The following is a 13,211-nucleotide window of genomic DNA, read 5'->3' on the forward strand; positions in this document are numbered from 1 at the left end:
CCATGGGTAAGCTGAGCCTACCCGTCAGATGATTGAGTCCATGATGATCCGAGCCATCATGCATAGTGCCAGATATTGGTCTTCGCGCAAGGAGTATGCATTCATAACTCGGACCACTGTTCTCTTCCCGTTTTGCAATCCATGGGTCATCTGTTCGACGAGACTTCCATGCTCTTGAATAGGAAATAGGGCCCCCAAGCGTCACCACCATCAGTCCTTACAACCTCATCCCGAGGTCGACGATCGGCACCCACCCCGGCGACAAGGATGGAGAGGAAGTTTTGCGGGGCCCCTCCTTAGCAGTATTTTGGGCGCAGGGCCTTGAATCCTTCTGTTTTGGGCCTTGTCGGAGATTTAAATCGGAGATCTCTCTCCCTCGCTTGCTTTCTGAAAAGATTTTCTTTTTTCTTTTCCCCGAGCCTCCCCCTGTTCCAGTCTCATCTTCCTATGCAAAACTCATTCATTGCTTTCAGTCATCTCTTGTGCTGCCTAGCTGGCTTCTTTCACCATGGAGACAGAAGCTCATGAAAAGCGCCCTGGTGGCAACCACACTCCATCGCCGGACAACGATGAGATGGAACACCTGAGTATAGGAAGATATCTCTGGACGAGACTGCCGACGCTGATACCACCGATGAATCCTGCCCCTAATCCATTTAAGGCGCTTGCTCTTCTCAATAGACAACAATGGCTTTTCTTCTCGGTGCGTCCGCCAACTTTCACCTCTGCCGGGCACAGCTAACCGCCTCTAGGTCGCGTTTCTAGGCTGGTCGTGGGATGCATTTGATTTTTTCACGGTTTCTCTAACAACTTCTCAATTGGCAGAGGCCTTCGATAAATCCGTTTCCGACATCACCTGGGGAATTACCCTCGTACTCATGCTTCGATCCGTGGGAGCCATCACCTTCGGGATTGCCTCTGATCGCTGGGGTCGGAAATGGCCGTTTGTTGTCAATAATGTCCTCTTTATTGTGCTGGAGTTGGGCACTGGTTTTTGCCAGACCTATAAGCAGTTCTTAGCTTGCCGCGCCCTCTTTGGGATAGCCATGGGTGGTCTCTACGGAAACGCAGCTGCAACAGCGCTCGAGGATTGTCCCTTGGAAGCGCGAGGTATCGTGTCTGGCCTGCTCCAACAGGGGTACGCATTCGGTTACCTGCTGGCCACTGCATTCGCTCGGGGATTGGTCGATACCACTCCTCACGGATGGAGACCGCTGTACTGGTTTGGCGCCTGTCCCCCCGTTTTGATTATTCTCTTCCGATTGTGTCTACCGGAAACCAATACATTCCTTCAGCGGCAGGCTAGTCGAGAAAACGTTCGAGGTGGAGTAGCGTCATCCTTTGTCTCAGAAGGTAAAACAGCTCTGAAGCGGCATTGGTTGCTCCTTATTTATCTCGTTTTGCTGATGGCTGGTTTCAATTTCATGGTGAGTCACTGCTCTGGATGACCTACTTTAAGATTTTCTCCTAATATTTTTGTTCACGTAGTCGCACGGATCACAAGATTTGTATCCGACCCTCTTGAAAAGCGAGTTTGGCTTCTCTGCCAACGGAGTGACCGTTACCCAAGTTGTTTCCAACCTAGGAGCTCTCACCGGTGGAACGCTGTGTGGGTGGGCAAGCCAGATCTTTGGGCGTCGGTTTTCTATCATCGTGATTAGCATCGTCGGCGGTGCGCTTCTATACCCCTATACCTTCGTCACCTCAGCCAACGTCATGGCCGCGGCGTTCTTTGAGCAGTTTTGCGTGCAGGGCGCGTGGGGTGTGATCCCCATCCATTTGATGGAGCTGTCTCCTGGAGCAATTCGCACCTTTGCGGTGGGAACGGCCTACCAGTTGGGCAACCTGGTCTCGTCGGCCAGTTCCACGATTGAATCCACGATCGGCGAGCGTTTCCCCCTGCCACCCACCGAGACGGAAAAACATCGATACCAGTATGGGAAAGTCATCTGTATCTTTATGGGCTGTGTGTTCGCCTACACAATTATAGTGACTTTCCTGGGGCCGGAGCGACTGGGCCGCCAATTTGATGTTGCCCATGATACTGATATGGCGGAGGTGGCCGCCCATCGTGGGACGACTACAGTAAAGGAAGGTGCCGAGAGCGATGTGGAGAAAGGCACTGTCTCTCGGACTGAAGGCTAATTACTGCATGTTGGGATTGCATATACGTAATGGTTCGACAGGTGTAGACAGATAATCGAAACTCTATTATTTGGCAAGAGGTGTCGTGTTTACTGTTCTATAGTCCATGGATGGGCTGTATTCACTTTTCAATCCGGCATGAATTCATCCGATCTCTAGCCCGCCCGGTATCTGCTCCGGAGGAACCGAACCCTATTACTATTCGATATGTACGGTTTCATTGTCCCTCATACTAGTCGCTTTGCAAGGCAACGCGAAGACTAGACCTATTGAGAGGTACATAGAAGTCAGTAAGATTTGTTCATGCCCAATACACAACTCAAATGACCTTGTGGGATGGAACGTGGCATCTGAATCTGCTTAATTGTTTATCTTATATGGTCAATGCTCATGAGAATTGGTCACATGGGGGATTTTCTTCATTCGCCGCGGACAAGTTAAAAGGAGCCTTGGAAAGGAACAACCTACTACTTATAGTAGTACACGACGCATCAAACCCCATCTCATCGGAGGTGCTCGAGTAAGGAACGTATGCACATACATACCAGTCGCTCAAGTCGGGGAAACTCCTCCCTTTTTGTATGACGGGCATCTTTTCTTAACAAACCCCACATTCTGACCGTCAAATCATATAAGGTTAAGGTGTCTTACGTTGCTTGTCTTACACCTTGGAGTCGGCAGCGAGAAAATCGCCCTTGATTGGCCTTGAATTATTGATAGGGGCACGGGGATGGCGTGCTCTCTCTGTGTTCTCTCATTCACCAGCCTTCGATCAAACAAACATTATGATACTTCTACAAGATTGATCCCTAGTCCAAGAATAGTATATCTATGCTATGATCGGGAGTGAACTCGTGTCAATCGCACCCTTTGCACCCTTAATCCGTCCCACGAACTAAGGAACGATGACGCTGTCCTGATACCGTATTGAGATACCTTAGCTCTCCCTCGTATCCAATCTGCATGCCTCTATCGCTGATGTACAGTACCAAACTCAATCACTGGGGAAACAAATTACCGCAGGAGCTCTTGTTTGCCCCTTCACTGATCATACGATTGTGTAGAGAGAAAAGTAATTGATTTACAAATTCAAATTAATATGAACCAAAGAGAGAGAATGCCGCGTGCATCCGCCAAGAGGAAGACCGGAAACGGGTTTTCCTTGTCGTTAAGATAGAGTATTGCTTTATCGTGTAGGATCTTAACGTTGCGCTCAACCTCACCCCTTCTTCTCCAGGTTGATAGCTGTTCTTTTTCTTTTTTTCTTTTCTGATTTTTTTTTCCTTATTGTTCTTCCTGGTGATGGTTCTGTTTGATCACTCTCACTTTTCCTGGTGCAGGCACAATTAATTCCCTTACAGTTATACATTCCTTTTCTTCTCCAACCTCGGTCGGCCTGCCGCTCGTTCGTTTCCTCTGGTCTCGGCCTCGTTCCCTAGGGGCCTACGTACTCCGTACTTTGGAAAGGTAAAAAAAAAAAAAAAAGAAAAAGAAAAAGAAAATTAATTAAATTAAGAACGGCGCAACCAACCACCGATCTTTCTACCCCGATCGGTTCATCGGTTTCCCTTCCAATTACTTATCGGTTCGAGATATTGAGCATTCTTTGTCTCCTTGTTTCTTATCCCCTGATTACGTGCCGCTGTCGCTAGACTCGCCCCCCGAAGTCTCCTCCGAACCTGCGATCGATCGGCCCCTGCGTGCTGGATGAGTACGACGACCTCCGCCGCTTCCAATGCACAGACGTTCGTCTGGCTCGCCTGTCGAGGACGACGCTGAAGATTCATTAAGCTCTCGAACTCCACCAGAGCCAAATAATGGTCCCAATGTCGTCGACACGCCGGAAAAATCGCGTTCGCAGGTAGCCCGCACTGGCACCAGCATAGACCTCCGGAGAGACGCCACGGGCGCTTCAACCCCCAGGTCCCGAAATTCGAGCATGTGGAGGACGCTACCATCCTCATCAATCACCTCAGTCTCTCCGGATTGCAAGTCGTCCTCCGTCATCATGCCATTGGCCTCTCAGCGTCTACCCATGGAGGCGTCGCCGGACCATCAGCATCGGTATCGACCGTCCCGCCTCCGCAGTCCGTGGCCATGTTCCATTCTGACAGCCTTCACCACCTTCATCGCTTCGATCTTCCTCTTCTTTATTCTCCGCTCGTTCGCCCTTCGTCAGACTGGTGGAGATGGCTGTGGAGTACCGGTTATGAGTCCGACATTCATTCGCATGGTGGGGTTTGACACGGAACATACGCGCTTTGCCAGCAAATATAATCTCTATCTCTATCGGGAGGGAGGTGTTGATCCATATAGTCAGGAGAACCTCGGGGTACGTTCACTCTGCGTGACCTTTCCCTACCTTCCACCAAATACACTGCTAAACGTCAATGCGATATAGTTGAATGGAGTCCCCGTCTTGTTCCTGCCCGGAAATGCTGGAAGCTACCGGCAGGTCCGATCCTTAGCCGCCGAAGCGTCGAGACACTACTACGATGTTGTTCGTCATGATGAAGATCGGGTGAATGCTGGTACTCGAAGCTTGGATTTCTTCATGATCGATTTCAACGAGGATATGGCTGCCTTCCATGGACAAACTCTACTCGACCAAGCCGAATACGTCAACGAAGCCGTGGCATATATTCTTTCGCTTTATCATGATCCGCGACGTTCGCGAAGAGATCCGGAGCTACCTGATCCGAGTGCAGTTGTCCTGGTTGGGCACTCTATGGGTGGCATCGTTGCGCGAACAGCGTTAACAATGACGAACTACCAAGCAAACTCGGTCAATACGATTGTTACCATGTCAGCTCCCCACGCGAAACCCCCCGTCTCGTTTGACTCGGATATTGTTCAGACCTACAAGCAAATCAACGATTATTGGCGGGAGGCCTACTCGCAAACCTGGGCCAATGACAATCCTTTGTGGCATGTGACACTCATCTCCATTGCTGGCGGTTCGCGCGATACTGTTGTGCCTTCTGATTACGCTAGCATCTCTTCCCTTGTTCCTGAGACCCACGGATTTACTGTATTCACGTCCACTATTCCAGATGTTTGGATCGGCATGGACCACTTGTCCATCACCTGGTGCGATCAATTCCGAAAAGCCATCATCAAATCCTTGTTTGAAGTCGTCGATGTCCGACGCGCAACACAGACGAAACCGAGGGCAGAGCGCATGCGGATTTTCAGGAAGTGGTATTTGACTGGAATGGAGACTGTAGCAGAGAGGACGCTTCCACGAAAGGGTAATATTTTCCAGTCACTTGGTTTTGCTAATGGCTAACTTTCTTTAAATCAGAGCCTAATACTCTGTTGACACTGGAAGATCAGTCCAACACAATCTTATCGCAAGGCAAACGGCTCATTCTTCGCGACTTAGGCCATCGCAGGGGTCCGAACGTGCACTTATTGCCGATTCCTCCGCAAGGCGTATCCGGAAAGAAGTTCACCCTTCTTACAAACCAGCAATTTGATAAATCCGGGGATAATGGGAGCCTAGAGGTTTTGTTCTGCAGTGTGTTCCCTCTACAAAATGGGAAACCTGCAACGGCATTTTCGATGAACATGGACTTCTCCGGAGGTACCTCAGGTTCAACTCGTCTCGCCTGCAAGAACGCCGCCGAAGATGGAATCCACTTGCCGGCGTCGACACCCTCCTCGAAGCGTCCTTATGACCGAGTCCAGCCCTTCTCTTACCTCCAGTACGACCTGGAGGATCTTGCAGAGCACCAGTTTGTAGCGGTCGTAGACAAAGCAAACTCGCCCACAAAGGGCTTTGTGTTGGCCGAATTTTCAGATAGCTCGGACTCTGTGATCAGGGCTCGGTTAGGTTTGGGTAGCCTCCTTAGTGCCGGGCTGAAGGTGCGTCTACCGGCGAACCGCCCCATGCTCACGGAGCTACACATTCCGGCCGTGCACTCGAGTCTGCTAGACTACAGGCTCAAGATCGTCCGAAAGAATCACGGGCAACAGCAGGAGCTGTTTGCTCCCCTTTTGCGACAGTCTGTCGCAGATCCGCATGAGTCTAAATTTTTCGTCAATGTCAAGGATGTCAATGTGAACTTGCATGGTCTGGCACCCTTCATGCCTCCACCCCTCCGAGAGCAAGCGACATTGGGTGGTGTTTCTTTTCACCTTTGGACTGATCCGAGCTGTGATTCCACGATTGACATTTCTTTATCGGTGGATATTGCTAGTAGTCTCGGGGAGCTAGTAATGCGGTACCGGACCGTGTTCGCTGCATTTCCGCTCCTTGTTGTTGCCCTGGTCATGCGTAAGCAATTTCAGGTGTACGACGAAACGGGCTATTTCATCACATTCGCCGAAGGTCTGGACAGTGCACTGCGATCATCCCTTCCCATGCTCCTTTTAGCTATGTCACTGCTAGCATCTTCCCTGGCGACATCTACAAAATTGCCGCCTACTGACGACCCGTTCCATTGGCGTACGAACTCCACTGAATCCCCAGTTGACTTCACCAAGAACGACCTCCTCCTGGGCTCGCAGGACGCTTTTTTCTGGTTCCTAGTGCCTGTTTTCGGCCTCATTAGCGTTGGAGTGTGTCTAATCATCAACTATGTAGCTCTTGCTTTAATCTTCCTTCTCACTACCCTCTATGGGTTTCTTAGAAGCAAGTCGGGCTATATTCGACGAGATGAGAAAGGGTGCGTCACATTACTCCTACATAGTTTCACCTGCTAACTCCACATAGAAACCTCCCTATCTTCTCTTCTGCAAGTCCCAGAAGACGGCTGGTTAATTCAGCCATTCTATTGGCTCTCGTGTCGACTGTCATTCCATATCAATTCGCATACATGGTGGCGTGCATTGTGCAGTTAGCTACTAGTGTCCGGGCCAACTGGCATGCGAAAGAAGCTGTAAGCTTTCGTTCCTGTTCTCGTCTATCCAACAATGCTAATAGGTATCAGAAATCCACAACCCACTATAACTTCGCCAACTTTGCTTATTCGATCTTCCTCCTGATGCTGTGGATTCTGCCGATTAACGCTCTGGTTCTTCTTGTCTGGGCTCATAATCTGGTTGTGCACTGGTTTATGCCATTCTCATCGCATCACAATGTGCTATCGATAATGCCATTTGTTCTCCTCGTGGAGGCCATGACTACTGGAACTATGATTCCACGGGTAACCACACGGTAAGCCTCCAAGCATTAAGCCACAATCGGACGGCAACTGATGGCTATAGGTTTAAACATGTCACCTCTATGCTCTTCTTTTTTATCGCCATCTACTCAGCAATCTACGGCGTCTCGTACGCCTACCTCCTCCACCATCTCACTAATATCCTCGCCGCCTGGCTAGTGGGAATTTACTTCTCTGCCAGCGGATTCTCAATCTCACGACTGTGGCGGGTCCTAGAGGGGGACGAAGCGGTCCAGAACCCTGCAACAGGAAGCCACACGAAGAAAAAGCCATAAAAAAACCCCCTCGCCATTTTACACTTTCCATTATTATCTGTTCTCTATTCTTTGTTGCATTTTCAGGTTTTAAGACACATTTTTAAACGGAGTTCACACCAGGGACGGTGTTTCGTTTGCCGAAGAATCGGCCTGTACAGGATCTTTTTACTTATTTGATATTTCCACCCTTCTAGTCGAGTGAACCAGACAATTCCGTAATGTGAAATGTTCTCGGTATCAACTCGACTCCTCTCCGTACAGGCATCGCTACATCGTTATGATTAGCTACATCTGTCCCCCACCTTTCTTTATCTCTTTTTCTTTTCTCATCCCAACGTCTGTATATACGGTTGGATCTGGATATAGATCAAAGGTGTCTAGAATATATATACATAATTACCTCGTTTATGATGATGACATGCTTAAATTCTTCTATCCACAAATTATTTTACTGAATTAACGTTCACCCTCTTGATGGTTTTTTAAGACTGTAAATCCTGATTGAATAGATCGGTTTGCGAAGAGCACTAGATTTGATTTCTTTCCAATCATTATACAACCAAGATTATACCATCCATATCTATCAGAACTTTGCAGATCACAATCATATGACCATATATTCCCATATTATGTTACACGCTATAATACATTTGACCCAAGGGTCTAACAGCCCGGCAATAATGAAGATAATCACATCAAAACGGGCCCAACCCGCACCCTCTCTCTAGCCCTAAACGCCTCTAGTTCTTTAGCTCTCTCGTCCTCTTTCCGTCTCCGACCAGCCTGCTTCTCGAACCTCTTCTTTCCCCCGTGCTTCAGCTTTGTTATCAAATCTGCCGCCTGGCCCTTTGTTAAGTGCTCCGGCCGGAGTGCATCCCTCCGTATCTTAGCTTTATTGAGGAAGCTCAACTGTGCCCAGGTGGCAGGTCGACGACGCCAGGGTTGTAGAGCAGAGATATACAGATCTTCGAACTCGGAGGCGGCGAAAGTGTCGGCTGCGTGGACGGCGGATTCCAGGTCCGGGCTAGTGGCTATCAACCGGGGCCGGGTGTATGTGTTTTTCTCTGTGGTGGGGTTTTTGTATACCCTGACGTGGTGGACTGTCCAGGCTGGTTGTTGGGGGCTATTGTTTGGGGATGTAAGGTATCCATCGGTTGATTTCTCGATTGTGACCCAGCCGGTTGCGTCGGAGAGGAGGTATTTGTTCTCGTCGATCCGGACCCAGGCGTTGCGGCTTGATGAGCGGATGTATTTTTCGGATTTCATGTCCATGATTAAGTCGTAGATTGTGTCGTATTTGGTGAAGGTAAGGTTTATGTCGTCTAGTATGTCTGGGTCTGGGGAGTTATCTGGGTTTGCGGGTGGGGGCGAGTCGCTTTCTTTGCGTTTGAGATCTTTGCCGTTGGCGTTGTCTAAGACTTCGTCTGGATGGAGACCAAAGAGGGTGGGTGTGGAGAGAACTCCGGTTTCCAGGGTTGCGACCATGTCAATGATGTGACAGTCCTTCTTGCCTGGGTGAAGGCGGAGTCCGCGGCCGATCATTTGGATGAGTAGGTTGCGGGAGCGAGTCGGTCGCGCGAGTAAGACGCAGTCAATGTTGGGGATGTCGGTGCCTTCTGTGAAGAGGCCACAGTTCAAGAGAACGGGATATTCCTGGTTCCTGAAGCGGTGGAGCTGGTCGTCGCGGACTTCCTTTGGTGTCTTGCCGGTGAGATAGCGGGCGTCGACGCCGGCAGCGCGAAAGGTCTCAGTGAGCTGCTTTGTGTGTTCGACATCGACGCAGAATACTAAGGTTGATTTTCTCTCTTGGGCGTTTGCCAGCCAGGCGCGCACTGCGATGTCGTTCGTTCTGTCGGTGTTCACTGCTTTTGAGAGTGAGCCGACGGCGAAGTCACCAAAGCTATCCTTCTTCACGCGGGACAGGTTGACTTCAGATTGCACAGTGGTGAAGACTGCGTTGGCTAGCCATTCCTCGTCGATCATGTCCATATAGTCTTTGTGGTAGACAATGTGGTCGATGGCCGCGCCAAGTTTCAAGCCATCGGCTCTCGATAACGTTGCCGACACGCCGACAAGCACCGGCGAGTCGTCTGATGTCTCGTTCAGTCCGAAGTATTTGAGCACTTCTCGGTATGACGGCGCGACTATGTGGTGAGCTTCGTCCACGAGGACGAGTTTGAACTGCTTCGGGTCGAATTTGGCTATACGGTCTCCATTTGTCAAACTCCGAATGGATGCGACGACGATGTCTGCTGCCGGTGAGGCTTTGCTCGTGCCCATTTCGATCTCGACAGTTCGATCGGGGTAGGCAAGACGGCAATGCCGAGCGGCCTGTTCGACAAGTTCGCGCCGATGGACGAGAATCAGGGTTTTATTGTCTCTTTCATTTCGCGGGGGTATGCGGCCGATGAGTTGTGTGAAGATCACCTAGTGAAAGATATCGTTAGCAGAATACGATTCTCAATAGTGTGTAAGCTCATACAAACCGTTTTTCCAGCACCCGTTGCAAGTGAAACTCCAAGGCGCTTATGGCCCTGATCCAAATTATCAAGCACCGATTTGATGCATTCTTCCTGGTAATCTCTAAGGACTATAGCGGGCGACTCGCGCGCAGCGGGGACAGCGGTAGAGCTGAGGCGCAAGTGGGGTTTTTGAAAAGGGCCAAGCCCCCAGTAAGTCCTATGAGGTCTTAATAGGAGACGCGAAATGGGAAACCATCCCAATTTCCTACGAATACACTCCATCCAGGTACCGTAGGACTTAGTCGATCGTTACGTAGTTGACCTGCCGCAGCCGTCCCGATAAGTTCATCGGAGAAGCAAACAGTGCAAACACACCTTATCAGATAGAAATATTTCTACGGATTCCCTTCGAGGTGTCGCATTCTTCTCACTGCTTTTTCCAGAGGTTCTCGATTGTCGACTTATACGATGTTTAATTAGTCGGTCAATGCCGGGCATGTTTTCGCCATTTTTCCAGAGTCCATGTCAATGGTGTGCCCCTCTGGACCTCCAACCCGACAATGAGCAGTTCAAGCCTTTACGAGCCAGAGGAAGATAATGAAGCATCTGACTCCGATATCGAGACGGGAAATACGGAGTTCACAGAACCTCCCTCCTCCTCTCCTCCTAGTCGCAGAACCAGATTGTCTTCTCCTCCCCAGCTCGATGGAAGGTCCTCATCCAGACCGGCGCAGACGCGCAGAAGGGTTTCTCGCATGCAGATGCTGGAGCATCTACAGACATCGTTGAGCAAGGAATCAGTGGAAGCATATTCTAATCTACTTACGCAAACGACTGACGACTACGTTGAATCGAAGCCCGACAGCGAAAACTACCAATCTACCCAAGCCGGGATCGTGTCCTGGGCGCCGAAAGAGAAGGAAATATTCTTCAACGTCCTTGACAGAAAAGGGAAGGATGGTATCCGCGATATAGCCAGTGCGATTGGTACGAAATCAGAGCTGGAGGTCCAGGAATATCTCCGACTCTTGCATAGGCGACTAGAATGGCAGCATATGAAGGAACAGCACAGCAGAGCAATCGTCCTAGGTGATGTGCCCGCGGCGGAGGAGGTAAGCAGCGAATGCTGCGACGTCCTTGATGAGTACTCAAAGCTACTGGTACTCAAGGAGCAGCAAGATGAGGATGTTGCCGGAAGACAGACACATCATGATCTGTGGATAATAGATCGAGACAAGGCAGAACTAGTAGAAGAACTAGAGTCGCAGGATCAAAAATCCACACCCAGCTCAAGTGTTTACCACACGGCCAGTCTACTCAACATCCCGAGGTGGATCCGGCTCTCCGAGCGCTTGTTCATGAACTTTGGGGGCACAAGACTAGAAGATAACTGGGTGAACATAGCTTACGCGGGTGAAGCACCGGCGATAACTGCCGACGCGTTAGCTGAATTCTATACTCTCACCGTAAGCGTGACGCGCCGTTTGATTCAGTCAACTCTCTTTTTTGCCATGTCAAGGCTACGCAACATGAGAGATACGGGTAATAGCAAGGCCAAGGTAGTCAAACCACGAGATGTTAGGACCGCGCTGGACGTGCTGCAAATGAAACGAGACGGATTTGACTACTGGGCTGGCGTAGCACGGCGGTGCTGTTTGGATGTTTCTGACTCTCGACATCGAAAAGGATGGAAATCCGTTCGCCTGAGCCATGACGAGGTAGAAGATATGTTGTCCAATAGGATACCCATCGACGCAGAATCGAATCGGAGCACGTCCAGGCAAAGGTCAGAAAGCAGGATGCAAGGGAACACAGATGGCGAATACACGGACAGCGATGAGGATAATGCAAGTGACAGTGGGAGCGAGTTCAAGCCCGAACGTTCCCCGGTCCCATCCGCACTCTTATCAACAGAAGTCTCCAGCGATAAAGATGAACTCCCATCAGACCCTGAAAATCAACATGCCGAGCAAGAAGACCAAAGAGCCAGTTGTCTTGGGGAATTAGAACTTTGGGAAGCTTTGCACCGGCCAGCACCGGCTTTTCTCATTCCCACCAAGGAAGAAGATCGGGATAATAAAATACGCAAACCAATTGGAGAGCGCAAAACACAACAAGAGCTTGCAGATTGGCGTGAAAGGACACTGTATCGAAATGATTGGGAGGAGTATGGTCATGAAGTTTATGATATTTATGAAGAGATATCAGAGAAGCGACGAAAACGAAGGCGTCTTGACGAATCCCGGGATTCTTCACCTGTCTCAGTCGATGGCGAAAACAACCAAACAGATGGACTCAGAATCGAACCAACCGCTGGTGAATATGATGAGGACGTAAGCCCAAGTGAAGACGACCACGAAGACATAGAAATGGGCGAATCAACTGCCCCAGGCCAAACCGCCACCAACCCCCAAGATGAAGAAGAACCTGAGGAGCGCGATTCAGGTCCTGAAATCAACCATGCCCAACACAAACAAACAGCCCTCAACCCCAATCCAAATCAGAAACGAATGAACGAATTAGACTCACCCTCACCCGCCAACACAAACCCCGGGCACCGATCACCTATACTAACGCGTCGGAGGCGCATACAAGCCGAGCTCAAACAGGACGAAGAAAGCTCCTCTTCTGGCTCCGATGACGACCTTCCTGCACCCAGGGAATATCCGTCCTCAGAACAGGACGACAGGGACGGCATGCCACTATATTCACAGCCGATGAGTCCGGCTGACTGGCCCAGCGATTGATTGGACATCTATCCATTTATATTTGCTACATAGTGTGGCCCCATTTTTTCGATCCCAGGCTTTGTATGATATTTTTTGTATGATACCACATAAACATGTTGGTCACTAGACATTTGGCACGGGAAATAACAATTTAACGATTTCATTCCACCTTGAACTAAATAAGGTTGAAGTAGATGAACGCGGCAAATACTCTAACTCCAGAACAGTTGCGCCTTTTCCTAGTTGAGCAGCAAGTCAATAATAACCCCAAACCCCAATCATTCATCCATCAATCAATCACCCAAACAGCCTCTGCGAGGTGGTGCACCTCCAATCTTTTATCCTGGTATCTGGTCCTTCGGCCCTAGAATATTTATGGTACAATACATGGATATTATAAATGTTAACCTGCGAACGTCCCTGTTGCATCGTAAGAAATGTATTTCATTT

The 13,211-nt window shown here is 49.6% G+C and overlaps 4 protein-coding genes across 4 annotated transcripts; 3 read left to right on the forward strand and 1 right to left on the reverse strand.

The window, feature by feature from the left end:
* Nucleotides 1–508: 508 nt before the first annotated feature.
* ABOM_000629 (sugar transporter family protein) lies at nucleotides 509–2,145 on the forward strand (the record flags this gene model as incomplete). The annotated part of the gene is made up of 3 exons (XM_022527759.1): nucleotides 509–703; nucleotides 753–1,427; nucleotides 1,489–2,145. 3 exons carry the CDS (start codon nucleotides 509–511, stop codon nucleotides 2,143–2,145), a joined length of 1,527 nt encoding a protein of 508 aa, XP_022394363.1.
* Nucleotides 2,146–3,880: 1,735 nt separating this feature from the next.
* Nucleotides 3,881–7,588, forward strand: ABOM_000630 (GPI inositol-deacylase; the record flags this gene model as incomplete). The annotated part of the gene is made up of 6 exons (XM_022527760.1): nucleotides 3,881–4,477; nucleotides 4,547–5,396; nucleotides 5,450–6,815; nucleotides 6,863–7,028; nucleotides 7,080–7,306; nucleotides 7,357–7,588. 6 exons carry the CDS (start codon nucleotides 3,881–3,883, stop codon nucleotides 7,586–7,588), a joined length of 3,438 nt encoding a protein of 1,145 aa, XP_022394548.1.
* A 672-nt stretch (nucleotides 7,589–8,260) lies between these two features.
* ABOM_000631 (DEAD/DEAH box helicase) lies at nucleotides 8,261–10,314 on the reverse strand (the record flags this gene model as incomplete). The annotated part of the gene is made up of 2 exons (XM_022527761.1): nucleotides 8,261–9,997; nucleotides 10,057–10,314. The coding sequence occupies 2 exons, from the start codon at nucleotides 10,312–10,314 to the stop codon at nucleotides 8,261–8,263; spliced, it is 1,995 nt and encodes a 664-aa protein (XP_022394500.1).
* Nucleotides 10,315–10,592: 278 nt separating this feature from the next.
* ABOM_000632 (uncharacterized protein) lies at nucleotides 10,593–12,779 on the forward strand (the record flags this gene model as incomplete). Its single annotated transcript, XM_022527762.1, has 1 exon — nucleotides 10,593–12,779. One exon carries the CDS (start codon nucleotides 10,593–10,595, stop codon nucleotides 12,777–12,779), a length of 2,187 nt encoding a protein of 728 aa, XP_022394549.1.
* Between the last annotated feature and the right edge of the window lie 432 nt (nucleotides 12,780–13,211).

Source organism: Aspergillus bombycis (genome assembly GCF_001792695.1).
Source record: "Aspergillus bombycis strain NRRL26010 chromosome Unknown contig00002, whole genome shotgun sequence".
Lineage (NCBI taxonomy): Eukaryota > Fungi > Ascomycota > Eurotiomycetes > Eurotiales > Aspergillaceae > Aspergillus > Aspergillus bombycis.